The sequence below is a fragment of the Microplitis mediator genome, chromosome 6 (assembly GCF_029852145.1).
Source record: "Microplitis mediator isolate UGA2020A chromosome 6, iyMicMedi2.1, whole genome shotgun sequence".
NCBI lineage: Eukaryota > Metazoa > Arthropoda > Insecta > Hymenoptera > Braconidae > Microplitis > Microplitis mediator.
Window position 1 is genome coordinate 2,282,345 of NC_079974.1, and position 18,113 is coordinate 2,300,457.

Sequence of the window (18,113 nt, forward strand, 5' to 3'; positions counted from 1 at the left end):
GTAAATTTCAAACCAACTTTCGAGTTAAAGTCCGAAGTATACCCGAGACAGTAATAAAATAATCTTCGGGTGTTTTCGGTTTCTATTTGTGATCTGTACCTGTAGTAAAACACTCGGGACTCGGGTCTGATGCTTTTGTGATCGAGATTTCTCAGGATCTCAAGCAATCTCAAGTATAAGGTTCCATTGGATATTTTCTCAATTCTATCAACACGTCACTTGACTTCGCGCTATCCACGAATGGGCAGATCTGAGAAATGAAATGCAACAAAGAAGAACAATTACTCTGAGTTTGTTTTAAATCCAACGAATTTAAATAACGAGATTTTAATTAACGAGTTGTTGCTCCCACGATGTTTTCGTTTTGTCTGATTTAAATTCCCAGTATATTTATTTAAATATTAAATTATGTTGCAGCAAAATTTTTCAAAAGAAAAATTATTCATTTACAGACTTGTTTCTCCCGAATAAGTTTTTGTGCAGAATAAAAATTTAAATTTACCAGAATGGCGACGTCAACTCAAAAATCTTGGAAACTCGGTAAGTTAAAATTTATCGTTTCTATTTACATAATTGTCGATATACATATATATAGATATACATTTTATATTTTTAATTATCTAATATTTATATTTTAGAGGATTTTACTGCCCATAATTCAAATGTTAAGTGTCTTGCACTTGGTCACAAATCAGGACGAGTTTTAGTAACTGGTGGTGATGACAAACAGGTTAACTTGTGGGCAGTTGGAAAGCCAGATTGTATAATTAGTCTAAGTGGTCATACTACCGCTATCGAATGTGTAAGATTTGGGCAAGCTGAAGATACTGTTTGTTCTGGTTCTCATTCTGGAGCTTTAAAAATATGGGATCTGAATCGTACGAAGTTGACCAGGACATTTATAGGACACAAAGGTGGAATAAAGTGCATGGATTTTCATCCGTATGGTGAATTATTGACATCAGGAAGTGTGGATACTGGGATTAAATTGTGGGATATTAGAAAACAAGGCTGCGTTTTTACATACACAGGTCACGCTAAAACAGTCAATAGTTTAAAATTTAGTCCCGATGGTCAATGGATCGCTAGTGCAGGAGAAGAAGGAATTGTCAAGTTATGGGACCTAAGAGTAGGAAAACTACTGAAAGAATTTTCAGAGCACAAAGAAGCTGCGACAACAGTCGAGTTTCACCCTCATGAATTTTTACTTGCCAGTGGGGGTATGGACAAGACGGTTCATTTCTGGGACTTGGAATCATTTAAATTGGTATCTTCAGTGCAAAATGTATCAGCAATAAGATGTCTTCATTTTAGTCAAGACGGGGAGTGTTTATATACTGGGACTCAAGATCTTTTGGAAGTACACCGTTGGGAACCAGCACGAACACTGGACACTGTGACAACTAGTTGGGGTAAAGTTCAAGATATTGCTATTGCACAGACTCAGCTGTTTGCCGCAAGTTTTAATGGTTCAAATGTTAAGCTATTTGTTTGTGATTTAAATCAAATAACGTCTCCTACTAATTTTTCTGAATCGTCACCATTCGCTCATGGAAATCCTTCGAGAAAGAGCTTCACGAAAGACAATTTAAAAAAAAAAGTGTAAGTCTACTCTTATCCATAATCATTTAAAAAGTTCACGGGTACCCGTGTAAAAAACAATTTTCTTTCATAATTAATTTAGTTCTGAACTTCATGACGAAACTCAGAACTGCACCAGGGTGGCCATGATCCAGGAAAGCCGGGAATATCGGGAATTATCAGGGAATTTAATGCAACCGGGAAACATTATGAAAATGTCAGGGAATTTCGAAAAGTATCCGGGAATGAAATTGTAACAGTTGAAAATTAAAAAAATTTTCAATTCTACACTAGTCATAAAAATTAAGGAATATTAAAAAAATTACAAATTTTTAAATGATTTTCAATAGGCTGACAAAAAAAAAAGGCAAATTGTAGTTTCAAGTGTCTAGTTTTCTGATCTGGTTTTTAAATATTTTTATTATGTGCGGTTCCGGAGTAATCCTAAGAAAACTATCGAAAAATAAATTTACAGAATTTTTGCTCGTCTTAAAAACGGTCTTCGACCTTCAATAAATTTTTTTCGATAATTATGATTGATTTTTGATTGCTCCGGAACCGTGCATAGTAAAAAAATTTTAAGACCCAGATCAGAAAATTAGACACTTAAAGCTACAGTTTGACTTTTTGTTTTTATTGTACGACCATTTTCCTTCGAGTTACAAACTGTTGAAAATTACTAAAAAATTTGAAATTTTTTCAATATCCCTTAATTTTTGTAACCAGTGTATTTTGAATTTATTTAAATCATAAAATTTCTTATTAAATATTTTAACTTATACATTTTTACCATCGAATAATCAAAAGTAGGCAGTATTACTTTATTTTATTGCCATTTTTTATGGTTTCTCGTATGATTTAATTATCAAATTTAATTATTAAAAATGAAAATATAAACTTTGAATATCTAAATGATACGAATAAAATTTCCAAATCAGGGAAAAATGTGAAAAACTTTACTGGACAACCGGGAAATATCAGGGAATTTTGAAATCATTTCTTTGTGGCCACTCTGGTGACACAAATATGACTTTCTTTCATCATAAATTTACTCCGACTTTTCGTCTTGTAAATCAGTACCAATTATACAATTAATTTATTACATCTGGGAATTGGACTTGGGATGACTTCGATAGAAACTTGACTGATTTTTTACTGGATTAAATCTTTTGTCAAATTTATCGATTCAGAAATCAGTTTCGATTGTAAAATTAATTTAGTGAATGAACTTCGGATCACTTGGATTTAAATTTTACTGTCATAATTTTTACGTGATTAAAGTTGATGATACAAATTCTCGATGAAAGTCATTTGTGTCACGATCTGAGTTTCGAGATTAAATTTATATTTAAATTCATTATGAACAAAATTTTTTTACACGGGTATGTGGACAACAACTCAAGACGTTAAATCTTGCGACGTTTCGTATTCTCTTCAATACATCATCAGGCAATTAACAAACAATTACGATAGTATATCCTTATAAACAATCAAGAGCATTCTCAGACAGTACCTCTTACTTTTTAAAAATATACAATGACTCAACTGTAATAAGCGTATCAAAATTTTTATTTATTTATTTATTTATTTATTTACGCCAATCGACTTTATTCATCTTATTTAACTATTACAGAAGTAGTGTTTAATCATTAACTGTACAGAAAGATAATATAACATAATATACTATTTTATATTAGTGACGTGGTACAATATTTTTTATTTTTGTTGAAAAACATGATAAAGAATCACCAAAAAAATTTATGGAAGCACAATATTCGTTAACTGAATTCGCTATCCTGTTCCTCGGTTCATAGTGCACATTAGGGTGGGCCGAAAATCCGCTTTTTTTGAATTTTCATTATTAATACTAAAAATATTTTTCTTTGTACAAAAAAAAAATTTTTCGGAAAACAAAAAAAACTTTAGGTCGATATCTTACGCTCGCCAAATCCCGCTAAAGTTACAAGTTGTTTAAAATTTTTTTTCCAACTTATTTTGATCAAAAATTTAATTTTCTACAAAAAAAGGTCTTATAATAAAATTATGTAAAGTTGATAGTTACCGGGATAATTGCAATTTTGCTCTAAATAATGAAATTTTTCAAGATATTATCACTTTTTCAGGGTAAAATATGAATTTTATCATAAAAATTCCATAGGAAATTCAATTTTCTACAAAACAGATCTGATAAACATTTATTTAAAGTTGATAGTTACAAAGATAATAGCAATTCTTGGTGAAAACCACCAAATAACGAGAAATGTGACTATCTAAACATAAAACTGCCACTTTCTGAATAACTATAAATTTCAAGTTTTTACCAGAAGGCCAATTTTGTAAGAAATTTAATTTCCCATGAAATTTATATCATAAAATTCATATTTTACTCTGAAAAAGTGATAATATCTTGAAAAATTTCATTATTTAGAGCAAAATTGCAATTATCCCGGTAACTATCAACTTTACATAATTTTATTATAAGACCTTTTTTTGTAGAAAATTAAATTTTTGATCAAAATAAGTTGGAAAAAAAATTTTAAACCACTTGTAACTTTAGCGGGATTTGGCGAGCCCAAGATATCGACCTAAATTTTTTTTTGTTTTCCGAAAAATTTTTTTTTTGTACAAAGAAAAATATTATTGGTATTAATAATGAAAATTCAAAAAAAGCGGATTTTCGGCCCACCCTAGTGCACATAGCTTTTTGATGAATGAGTTGTACTCAACAACCTGTATGATCTTAAACCTGGTTTATTGCAGACAAGACCAAATTGTTCTAAAATTTCTGGGGAGTCAATGTGGCGATTTATGGTTTTGAAGAAAATTTTATTAATTAATTAAAAAAAATTAAAATCAACTGAAAAAAGGACAACGTAGAAGTAATTTCGCCGAGGTATAGAATTTTAAAAAAATTACTTACTGCTGTTATTAATTAGGAGTTAAATGAAATTGTTGAATAAACTTTAGCCTACAAAATTTGAAAATTCTAATTATAAAATTAAAATGAAGATTTTACTGAAATTTATTTAACACATTTCATTTAACTACAAATTGATATAAATTGTAAGAAATATTTTTTTTAATCTATACCTCGGAAATTACTACTGCGTTGTCCTTTTTTCAATTAACGCTTTAATTTTTTTTAAATTAATTAATAAAATTTTGATACGTTTATCATAATTCAATGTCATTAAAAATTTTTAAAAAGTTCAAAAACCTCTAATTTATAATTTTTTATGAACGTTTTTTTATTTTTATGGGGCTATTGGTTTCTAATGGGAACTTTTCTGAACGAGGGTAAAATGTAGTAAAAATATGTTTTAAAAACGTTATTTTTTTACTCAAAATTCGCTCATATAAAGTCTTAGGTAAACTTTTTTTTTTACTATCAAAATTACTAAAGATAAAAAAAAGTTCTACATGTCCAACTTTTTTGGAATCATTTTTCAACGAACTTTTTTTACACAGAGTACTATTCCCCACATGTTGTTATTGAATTGGCGCATACATTATAATTGCAAATTATTTCTGGTATAATTATTTGTATAAATTATATATACGTCTTTAACCAACATGTGGGAGAAAGTTCATCTTATGGTACTAGATTTAACGTACTGTTGAAGCGGTAAAGGTATTATTAGTAACTTTGTTCATTTAATTTTATGAATTTTATTCATTTATGTTTATGATTTCATATTAATTATTTATAACGATATAAGGTAAGGGGCCCAGTTTCTGACTTTTTTAAAGTGCCGGTTGGCGTTATACTATAATAATTGATGTAAGATTTAATTTAATGAGAAAAATAATAATTCTATCGACTAGTTTATGATTTTTCAAATAAAGTCATGCGCGTAAAATAATTATTTGAATTTAATTAATAATTTAAATTGACGTTTTAAAAATTGACATTCAGAGACTTAGTTTCTGACCCTCAGAACTTTTCAGGTCGCAGATTCTGGACCTCACAGTGGCCTAGTTTCTGACCCTCAAATTACACAAACCATGATTAGGTTATGAAGTACTTACCAAGTTTCAATAAACTAAAACTATTATTTAGATAAATAAATTAAATGTTTATTATAACAAAAACATAATTTTTCAATATTTAAAATATAAATAATTAAAGTCACTTTAGCTAGCGCCTGTTCTCATTATTTTTCATCGTAGCTCGTTGTCTTTTTTTTTAAACTCTTGAATAAAAAAACAATAAAAAAATTAATTTTGTCATAATAAAAATATTATTCAACTAAAAGAGTCATAACAATTTAAATACTATCGAAATTGACATTATTTTTACAATAATTTTATCACTCCAAGAATATGTACTTTCAAGATCTAATTATGATCTTTTATTTTTAAAAATGAATATTAAATGTTAATTTATCACTGTATTGTGAATAATAGTAGAATATAATTTAAGAAAATTATAAATATTGCTATTTTTACATTTTATAGACATGTAATTAAACAGATAATCTCGCTCGCAGTAAGTTATAATTTTAGAGTCAACAACACCACCATACCTTTAAAATTGAGCCTAGTTATTGGACCTCAAATTTCAACAACAAAACTCATTTTAAAATGTTTTATAAATGTATTAAATTAAATTTCAATTAAATATTGATCTATCCATCTATTTTTAGTTAAATTTTTTGACTTACATGATAATTAGTGCACAGATTCAATCGTCGTACCTCCTAACGTAAACTGTTTCGACTCTACTTAAAAAATGGCTTCCTCAGCCGCTTATGGCTAAAATATTTGTTTTTATTCAGTTAATATTTTCTATGTTTTTTAAATTGCCATTAATTAGGCTTAGAATAAATTACAATAAATTAAGAAAAAATTGATTTTCTTTTTAAAGTTATAGTTTTTTAAGTAAGTAAGAAAAAAGTTGAAAAGCTCAGAAACTGGGCCAGGGTCAATAACTGGGTCTTTTACCTGACTATTGTAATTGTTTTCCAGTTCCCTGATGATGTATAAAAGAGGAAAAGAAACGTCACAAAATTTTACAATAATGTTACGTGTTGCGTTATTGTCCACATACCCATTAATCCTTTAAATGATTAAATCATTGGACGTAATCACAATGGATATTATAAATAACAAATTGTAATTAAATAATTCTTTTGAAATCCAGAGCTCATGTAAAGACAACAATTGAAGAAGGTGATAATAAATCAGGATCAGATCCCGATGACGAAATATCACATGTTGAATTGCCTGCTTTGGCTGATCGTCAGGAAATTTTTCAACCTAGTCGTTCACGTAAGCAAATATTTTAAAGTAATAATCATGTGTTGAACAGAGTAACTTTTTTCATGTTTTGTTTTGTGACTTTACGTGATTTTTAAATGATAACTTGTATGAAAATATTAATACTGCTAATATTGGTTACTTAATTTTATTTGTGGATTTTTTTCGTGAATGAGCATGATTTGCATGTTATGTTTCAGTGTCTCGTACACCTCCACCGGAACCTGAGGCTTTTGCAAGGCCTCAAGATTTCGGTAAGTTTAATATTTATATGAATTATAAATAATAAAAGTGCCTTTAATTGTCTTGTTTTTAGGTTTCTTTTAGAAATATAGAAATGGTAGAGGGTCTAGTATCGCAATTTTTCGGAAATTATTCCGAAAATATTGTTTGAGATAACGAAGAAGAAATACTGTTAAAATCTGAGCTTGTAAAATTAAAATTAACGGTCTCCTCATCTCAATTTTCGATTTTCCAGTTAAATAACATGGGAAAATTTTTTTAAAAGTTTGGAATTTTTCACTTATCAGCGAATCATTGTATCGGAAATATCAATAGATATTTTACCGAGCAACCTGCAGTCACTACGTGACTGTCCAACTATCACTACTAAATTTATAAAAAGATATCTTGCCGCGAAAAATTTTAATTTGCACCAAGAAATTTTATGCATTATCAATTAAATACAAAAATTGTCTTGGGGCGAGAAAAGATTTTTTTGGTCAAGAAATAATTCCTTGCACCAATTAATTTTTTCTAGTTCTAAATAAATTTTTGTTTTCAATTCACAATGCAAAAAATTTCTTGGGTTAAGTAAAAATTTTCTTTAGGCGAGTAAAGATTTTTTGTGTCAATGAATCCTTTTTTTTTCTTTGCACACTAAAACCAAAAGGGAGCATAAAAATCTGTTATTTTGGAATAAGTAACGCGATATAAATAATATAGCCATATATTCAGTGACATTCAGTCATATTTAGAGACAGAATAATTAAAGTATTAATTTATTTAAAGAAAATAAATACGATCGTCTTTTTTCCCGCGTAATTTAAATGTAATTCGAATGCCCGTGTAAAAAAAATTCGTTCCAAAAAGATTCCAAAAAAGTTCCGCACGTGGAACTTCTAAACATGAGACAGATTAGAACTTCGAATGGAATTTTTTAGGAACGTTACTAATTTTGATGGTAAAAAAAAAGTTTTTATGAGCAAATTTAGAGTCAAAAAAGGACGTTTTTGGAATTTTATATAGACATTCCGAAAAAGTTCCAGAATCATCACTTTTGACTTTTTATGGACTAAAACAGGCATTTCAAAACATTCCAATATCACTACATTTGCATCTTTTGTAGACTAAAAACGTTCCAGGAACATGCCAAAATAGTTCAAAAATCACTACTTTTGAATTTTATAAGAACAAAAAAAAACGTCCATAAAAAATTCCAAAAAAGCTCCAAGAACGTCCTTTTTTTCTGTAAATTTGCTCATAAAAACTTTTTTTTTACCATCGAAATTAGTAACGTTCCAAAAAAGTTCTATTTGAAGTTCTAATCTGTCTCATTTTTGGAAGTTCCACATGCGGAACTTTTTTGGAATCTTTTTGGGACGAATTTTTTTTACACGGGTGATATAGATAAATCTATTTATCTCAATACTTGGTAATTAAAAAGAGTTTAAATTATGAAAAGGCACAAATTCAAGTCAAGACCTATCTAATGATACCAATTTCAATAACATTAACTAATTCTATCATGTAGATATGGCGGGAACAAAATGTTTCTTATTCTCTTAATAATATAGATTATTTAAAATTTATTCAAAGTCAAAGTTTAATTCATAGTAAATTTTAGAATTATTTGACTTTTCCGGCGAAATTATCAGACTTATCACAAAATTTTATAGGACCTTTTTTGTAGATCATTTTATTCCGCGCAAGTTATCTCCTACAAAATTGCCGAAATTTTTGAAAGTTCTTTACTTATTTGCATTTAAAAGTAATTAATTAAAATCGGCCAGATTACGATTTCTTGAAATAAATTGACATTTAAATGCAAATAACTAGAGAGCTATCAGGAATTTTGAAAAATATGTAGGAGATAAGTTGTGGAAAATAAAATGATCTACAAAAAAGGTCCTGCAACATTTTACAATAAGTTTGATAGTTTCCCCGAAAAAGTCAAATAATACCAAAATTTATTATAAATTCAACTTTGACCTTGAATAACTTTTGAGGAATTGAATTTATCGAAAACTAATAAGAGACCTGTTTTGTAGAGCGTTCAATTTGCAACAAAAATATCTATTGATTTTTGCGATATACTCATTATCTAATGAGTGATAAAATTCCAAACTTTAAAAAAAATTTCCCATGTTATTCAAATAGGAAATCAAAAGTTGCGATGTGGCGGTTGTTAATTTTAATATTAAGAACTCAAACTTTAACAGCATTTTTCTTGTTTCTATCAATACTCAAATTAAGTAATTTTTTTATAAAATGAAATTGATAGTTGTTATTTTAAGACAACTATTGCTTCACTTTAGTAATAAATTCCTAGAAGCATCGATTACTTAAGACAAGCAAATATTTTCTTCAATTTAGTTGATACCTTCTCAAATTTATTGCAATTAAAAGCTTCAATAAAGCAATTATTTGGTTAAATAAAAAAAAAGAATCGAAGAAAGATATGATTTTACAGTAAAAAATATTGTGTTAAAATCAACACAATCTGTGTGTTAAAAACGATCCACACAATATTTGTGTTATTTTTCAACGCAGACTATTTGTGTTGAACTTCAACACAAAATTTGTGTTAAAATTTCAACACAAAATTCGAATAATTTGAGAAGTAACTTCCACAGTTTTTAAATGTTGATGGCAACACAAGAAAAATGTTAACTTTTACACTTTATTTTTGTACTATGGATTATTTTTGTTATCAAAAGTGTCAATAATTATTATTTAACATTGAACTATTTTGTGACAGTAAACATGATCCGAAATTTAGCAGACAGTTAACGACTTTCGATTTTTTTTTTGAACAAATTAATTACAAAAAAAAAAAAAAATGAAAAATAAAAAAGCTACAGATGCAATTTTTTGAATGTTTTTTTTTTGTTTTAAACTATGCGAATCATGAACTTAGTCAACTTTATTTTTTTATGTCCAATTGAAAATAAATAACAGCAATGTCACAAAAATAATAACTAATAACCAAGCAGAATTGATGCTTAATGGCGCTTCCCGCGTGAATAGAAGAAAGATATTTTTTTTAACACATTTCAACTGTCGCTTCAACAATTTTTTGTGTTGATTTCAAAGTAACACTTAATGAATGTTGATAATTTCAATTTTTGTCCTAGGAAACACTTTTAAAGTGTTGAATAGCGAATGGATTAAAAGTTTTAAAGTAACACAGAAAAGTGTGTTGATTTGACACAAAATAATCAACACAAAAAATTTAACACGGACCGTTTTTAACACAGATACACAATATTTTTTACTGTGATAATAATATTTTTTTGATAAAACAAAATTCTTTTTTCAGTATTTAGCAAATAAATAAAATACTTGTATAAAATTATTAATCAAATTGATTGAAGAAAATAACTTCTCGGCACTAAGTAACTAAAATACTTAAGTAAATAATTTTTCCTTGAAAATATATATTTTTTCTCTGTGTAATGTTATTTGTTTATTGTACTTAATACGTAGCCAATGGTATTGATGATTGTAAAAAAGGGTTTTTAAATTTATCTATGAAATATTCACGAATTTATGTGTACAAGTGACTGGATCCATATTTATTTTCCAGATCCGGCACAGCCACAAATCATTCAAAACCTCAGTACTTCAATGACGAATTTACACACAACAGAAAAGTTAAATGTCGAAGACAATTTAACTCCTTCAGTTTCCATGCAGCCTCCATTATTGTTCACAAAGCCTGTATCTGTCCGAAATAGTATAAAATCATCACCGCCAGTTCAGAGACACTTGATGCATTCAAACAGTCAAGTTAAATTAAATTCCCAGTCTGTAAATAATAGTAGTGGTAAAAATGTTAACAACTGCGCGAAAATTCCACCGCTGAGGCAAAGTATTACTCCGTTTATTGGAAAAAAATCAATATCCAACTCAAATATAAATCAACCTATGGGACCTCAAAGATCGAATTCTACGCTGACATCTCGAGTCGCTCCAATGGCAGCAGTTGCTCCAGTTGTCGGAGGCAACGGAAAATCTAAAAGTCGTGCGCCGAGTCCAGATTCTCCGAAACATTTTTTCAAACGACAAAATAGCTGTCAGGACAGCGAACACGGTTACGAAAGTGATTTCCCAGTTAAAATAAACACTAGTATAAGACACAGTCCTTCGGATCCAGCATTGAATCGACCAAATACTGGGCAAATGCGATCGAATTCAATGGCCCGTAATTTTATCAACTCCGGACCATTGTCAGCCAGAAATCTGTCAGTTGTTAAGAAAAATAATCGTGCTCAAGTTACCCCAAGTCTTAAAGTAGATATAAGAACACCACAGCCAAGGCCTGTCGAAACGATTGAGAAAGATGAATTCGTGCCAATTATTCCGGATAAACCGATCGGTTTAGAGGTGGGAGACTTTTTACCGAACTCTTATGTTGGGTCAGAAAGACTTGGGTACAATCAGAGATTAACTGAAATGTCTGAGGTTGAAGTAATCAGCAGTGTGACGAGAGGACATGACTCCATGATGACGATCTTGACGAATCGTCAAAGAGCTCTTCAAATTATTTACTCACTCTGGCATAGTAAAGATGTCAAGTCTGCTATTGATTCTGCAGTCAGAATGAACGACTTATCTGTCATTGTTGATCTCCTAGGAGCCCTCAATTTAAAACCGTAAGTTGTGCATTTAGATTATTTCAATCTTTTAATTTTATTCCGAATTACTTGATAGTGAAATTCCCTATCTGACTTAAGGAAATTTCTTATGATCTTGATTTTTGTTTTTTAAAAAATTTTTCGTGGTATTTTACATCGACAAGCGTCATGGAGAAATTAATGCATTATAAAAATTTAAGAATGTTGCTTTAGAATTAAGTTTGTAAATTAAACTATTCGACAATTAAGGTAAAAGACCCAGTTTCTGACCTTTTCAACTTTTTTCTTACTTACTTGAATAACTATAACTTTAAAGAGAAAATCAATTTTTTCTTAATTTATTGGAATTTATTCTGAGCCTAATTAATGGCAATTTAAAAAACATAGAAAATATTAACTGAATAAAAACAAATATTTTAGCCATAAGTGGCTGAGGAAGCCGTTTTTTAAGTAGAGTCTAAACAGTTTACGTCAGGAGGTACGACGATTGAATCTGAGCACTAATTATCATGTAAGTCAAAAAATTTAACTAAAAATAGATGGATAGATCAGTATTTAATTAAAATTTATTTTAATACATTTATAAACCATTTTAAAATGAGTTTTGTTGTTTAAATTTGAGGTCAATAACTAGGCTCAATTTTAAAGGTATGGTGGAGTTGTTGACCCTAAAATTATAACTTACTGCGAGCGAAGTTATCTGTTTAATTACATGTCTATAAAATATAAAAATAGCAATATTTATAATTTTCTTAAATTATTTTCTACTATTATTCACAATACAGTGATAAATTAACATTTAATATTCATTTTCAAAAATAAAAGATCATAATTAGATCTTGAAAGTACATATTCTTGGAGGGATAAAATTATTGTAAAAATGATGTCAATTTCGATAGTATTTAAATTGTTATGACTCTTTTAGTTGAATAATATTTTTATTATGACAAAATTAATTTTTTTATTGTTTTTTTATTCAAGAGTTTAAAAAAAAAGACAACGAGCTACGATGAAAAATAATGAGAACAGGCGCTAGCTAAAGTGACTTTAATTATTTATATTTTAAATATTGAAAAATTATGTTTTTGTTATAATAAATATTTAATTTATTTATCTAAATAATAATTTTAGTTTATTGAAACTTGGTAAGGACTTCATAACCTACTCATGGTTTGTGTAATTTGAGGGTCAGAAACTAGGCCACTGTGAGGGCCAGAAACTGCGACCTGAAAAGTTCTGGGGGTCAGAAACTAAGTCTCTGAATGTCAATTTTTAAAACGTCAATTTAAATTATTAATTAAATTCAAATAATTATTTTACGCGCATGACTTTATTTGAAAAATCATAAACTAGTCGATAGAATTATTATTTTTCTCATTAAATTAAATTTTGCATCAATTATTATAGTATAACCTCAACAGGCACTTCGAATAGGTCAGAAACTGGGCCCCTTACCTTATTGACTATTTTAAATAATTTCGGAAAGTATTTATATTTACAAGTTTGTGTGACAGAATCATTTACAGATAATATGCAAAATTTTTTTTTTTACTGTCGTTCAATGTCATGCACTTTGCATACTTCAGTAAATATGCAGAGCTTCATTTCAATTAACACCTGAGTGATTTTTACTGATAAAAAAAAATCGTGCATACTAAAAACTTTTGTGTTAAAATCGACATCATCTGTGTGTTAGAAACGGTCCACAAAATATCTGTGGTATTTTTCTAACACAGACAATTTTGTGATGAAATTTATTTGTATTAAAGTTTTACCACGAAATTCAGGCAATACGAGAAGTGAATTCAACACTTTTTGGTTGTCAGTGACGGTACAAAAAAATATTAACTTTATATTTTATTTTATTATTTTTTTTTATTCATTAATTTTTATGCCAAGGCACAGGCTAAATGACAATTTTATACATTAATTTAATTTTTACAAAAGTTATTTTATTAGCTAAAGTCACAAAAAAAATTTGGAAAATCCAAAAGTGCACGCCTCGAACGCTCATGTTATGTTTTTTTTTAAAAGTTAAATTTCGAATAAAATTGAATATCCCGCTCTTTTCCCATAGAAATTTCCATGGTAAATATACGGTAATAAAAGTAAAAAAAAAAAATAAGGAGAACATTCCTAATGAAAAATGGCGGCAGTGTGTGTTTGTTTACATGTAAGATTGCCGGTTTTAACCGTAATGATTTATTTTTAAAAAAACGAGAAGGCCTACAGTAGTGATTTTCGAAAGGAACCTTCTTTGCTTATTTCTGAAAATTTTGAAAAAAAAATTAAGTAGTTTCGTCAAGTCGTTCTCGAGATATCCGTACCATACCGTTTTTTTGAACCACAGACTAATGGACGTCCACGATAAATTTTTTTTAATGAACTTTTTTTTATATTAATACATATTAGACAAATTAAAGAAAGTATCAGGATTATTTATTAGTGTTTCAGCTTTATATTGATGTGCTTTTCATAATGTGTAAGAGTAATAGAAAAAAAATATATGCACTTTGATGAGTGGAAATCGTGTGACCTTAACAGGTCGGTTATAAAGCACAACCTCTCCGCTTCGCTTCCGAGGCGTGCAATAGTGAGGTAATGACAACAGATGATTTAACTTATACTGTAAAATCAAACTATAAAGCTGATTTACTCTCTAAACATGAATTAGTGGAAATTTCATTAATTACGTTAGTGAAGCAGTATTCACTTCATAATCAGTGTATTTAAATAACAAGTTAGTGAATTCTCACTAATAAATTTATTACTATAATTTTCACTTGTAAATTAGTGATTTTCACTACTGAACTAGCGATATTTTCATAATTTCTACAAGTGAAACTGTTATTCACTTCTTAATTTGTGAATTTCACAATTTCACTAGTAACTTTAACCAGCAAATAATTAAATATTTTACTAGATATAAATATAATTAATAATTATGGTACTATTTTTAAAAATTTTAATAAAAAACTTTCAAAATAAAGAAAAATAGAAGTACAGAACAATAATATATTTATATGAAGAGTACGTCAATCATAACATCACGGATTTTTTATTTCTTCATCAGTTATTGTTTGGTATCATAACGAATATACTATTTACATTCACGCGATCACATGCGTAGGTCAGCGCAGTGGATAGCATCAAAGACTTTGAATCGGAAGGATGCAGGTTCGAGCCCAGCAGTCACCGGGATTTTTTTCATCAATCAAAATCATGTATACTTCCTCTAAGTAATGATTCTAATCCATTGATCATATTTCGGATCTAATTACAAGTGTCTTATATTTTTTTTCGCAATATAATATTTTTTTTCACCGATGAAATCAGTGGGTTCCCATATTCACTTTTCAATTTAGTGGATTCTCATATTCACTTATCAAATCAGTGAATTCTAATATTCACATATTCATTTAGTGAATATTTACTAATTCTGCGTGGTACGATTGTAGTATTGACAATTAGTGAATATTCACTTGAAATTAGTGAAAAATCACTAATTCATATTTAGAAAGTTTGATCTCTTATTTTACAAAAGTTATTGTTTTCTTTTTTCTTTTTATTTAAATTTGAACTTAATAAGTGATGAAACTTTTCTTTTTTTAAAACCTCAAGACTATTTGACTGCATTATTTCAGAAGGCAGATCTTTCCAGAGACGATTTTTGTACCATGGATATTAGACTGGGCCAAAAAAATTGACTATTTTTTTTTTCTTAGTTATATCGAGAATATTATTCAGAATGACAAAAAAAAAATTTCATGAAAGTTTGAGCCCTTGATATTAATTTTAAGAGGTCTATCATCGCTATTTTTAATTTTAATTCATAATTTGATGTTTTACGTCGGAATTGCTAAAACATTGGAGTAAAAAAAATCATTTCTAGTTATTCTTATGTAAAATTAAATTCCCTACGAAAAAGGTCTGATTGAAAATTTTCGTCGGACAAGCCGTTTCCGATTAATTAAGCTTAATAAAGTGATATATTTTTTCGATTTAACATTTTTACTTTTGAATTTTGTAACTGACGAATCAATAAATATCTAATAAAGACCATGACCGATTTTCAAAGGAAATTTAATGCTCTACAAAAAAGGTCTCTTAACATTTTTTGCTAAATTCACTCCTTCGAAAGTTATTCACATTATGGAAATCATTTTGACTCAAATTCAACCTTGAATAACTTTCGAAGGAGTGAATTTAGCAAAAAATGTTAAGAGACCTTTTTTGTAGAGCATTAAATTTCCTTCGAAAATCTGTCTTGGTCTTTATTAGATATTTATTGATTCGTCAGTTACAAAATTGAAAAGTAAAAATGTTAAATCGAAAAAATATATCACTTTATTAAGCTTAATTAATCGGAAACGGCTTGTCTGACGAAAATTTTCAATCACACCTTTTTTGTAGGGAATTCAATTTTACATAAGAATAAGTGGAAATGAATTTTTTTTACTCCAATGTTTTAGCAATTCTGACGTAAAACATAAAATTATAAATTAAAATTAAAAATAGCGATGATAGACCTCTTAAAATTAATATTAAGGGCTCAAACTTTCATGAAATTTTTTTTTTGTCATTCTGAATAATATTCTCGATATAACTAAGAAAAAAAAAATAGTCAATTTTTTTGGCCCAGTCTAATGGATATTTATTACAATTTTTAGTTAACAGAAAAACTATTCCATAGAATATTTTACTTTAAGAGAATTTACTTCTCAAGAATATCGAGCTGTCCCACCGTTACCTAAAATTTTTGGGTTATTTTTACTATAAGTAATAATTTGTACTTTGGGTAACTCTATAATATATCAAACACAAATTTTCATCCTAAAAAACTAGTAATTTATTTTAGTAAACGATGAAAATATATGTATTTTATTCATATACTTCGCAGATTATTATACGAGTATTCGTTTTCTTAGAATTTAAAAAATTTTAAATTAAGTAATAACAAAAACAAACGCCTTATCATATATGTTTTTAATTTGTTTAGGACAATTTGGAATTTGGATGTTTGCAATTTGCTACTCAGGCCGATTGCTGAACTACTCCAGAGCAAATATGAAATGTAAGTAAAATTATTATTTTAAAACAAAAAATCATATTTTATTGCACACCTCAAGCGCAAACGAGCTGTTTGTCTCACGATCAAAATTATTTTCCCGATGAATTCACTCACACTAAATCATCTCTGCACTTATTTGATTACACTAAAACGGGTAAAATTGTATACTAGTACTAAGACAATTTGGTGAGGAATAATTTTGACCCGGTATTAAGTCGATTTATTATTTCATTGATTTAAAATAAATCATTTTAATCCAAGAAATCAGTGCTGTCAATTGGTGACACTCGAAAATATCCGACGACAAAATATCCCCGCGACAAATTATCTTTGGACTAAATATACCTGGATAAAATATCCTAAAGATTAAATATTTTTATAACGAAATCATTTGAAAAAATTGAAAATATAAAAAAAATATTTTAACTAAAAAAAATTTTCTTTTAGTTTAAAGAATATGTATTATTAAATAAATATTTAATACTAATGGGGTTCCGTTTTGCCAAACTCCTCCGCTTGAGAGCAGCATAATCGCGAATTTAGCCGAGCGCACATTTTTAAATGTCAAATTTAAAAAGACAAAAAATTTGTTCTAGAGTGATTTAGGAAAAAAAAACCCAAAAAATTTTCAAATTTACAATCAATTATATGATCTTTTCGGTAAATAATATAAATGTCAGACCATAATAAATATACAGTATATTAGTCTCTTACATATGTGTTTTGGAGTAGCTACAAGTGTCGCCTGATTATCATTTATATTTGATATCAGAAAAATTAAAAAATTATACAGAATATAGTTAAGTGTTTTGTCCCTTTTTGTAAAGGAAAAGCAACTTTCACTTTTTACAATGATGGAAAATGTCGGGCCCTTTGGGAAAAGACTATAAATGTAAATTTTCGGTCTTCGAAATCGTCGAGGTTATGTCTTAACCATTTCGCGAAGGATGTTATTGTTGAAAAAAATGAAAGTTATTACACAGGTAAATAAATAGTTGAGTTATCTTCTTTTAACTGTGCAACATTACATGTAAAATATTTATTATTATTTGTATCTATATTGTTAGATAAGTTAAGAAATTATTTTTAACGTTAAATTTTTGCGCGCCACCGAATGAGCGGTAATGCTGCCCTCTGGGTCAAGTTTGACAAAAACGGAACCCCATTGCAATATTCAGTCCATAAGTAACTTAAAAATTATTCATGTAGAATTTGTGATTTTCGAAATTTGAATTTTGGCGCCATTGATTAATTTAATAGTGTTGCATCATCTAAAGTTAAATCTATGATTTTCTTTGAAATGTTATAGCACTATTGCAAGTGCATGGGTTTAAATATTTTAT

General features: G+C 28.3%; 1 protein-coding gene across 2 annotated transcripts in view; it reads left to right on the plus strand.

Moving 5' to 3' along the window:
• The first annotated feature begins 113 nt into the window (after positions 1-113).
• Positions 114-18,113, plus strand: part of LOC130669289 (katanin p80 WD40 repeat-containing subunit B1-like) — a 32,398-nt gene continuing 14,398 nt past the window's right edge. Inside the window, exons 1-6 of one of the 2 annotated variants that reach the window (XM_057472077.1) lie at positions 114-540; positions 639-1,602; positions 6,725-6,852; positions 7,041-7,094; positions 10,649-11,717; positions 16,699-16,773. In XM_057472077.1, coding sequence (XP_057328060.1) covers positions 507-540; positions 639-1,602; positions 6,725-6,852; positions 7,041-7,094; positions 10,649-11,717; positions 16,699-16,773 — 2,324 coding nt within the window. In that variant the 5' untranslated portion in view covers positions 114-506. The remainder of the gene's footprint in view (positions 541-638; positions 1,603-6,724; positions 6,853-7,040; positions 7,095-10,648; positions 11,718-16,698; positions 16,774-18,113) is intronic. The other variant, XM_057472079.1, reaches the window with a different exon arrangement.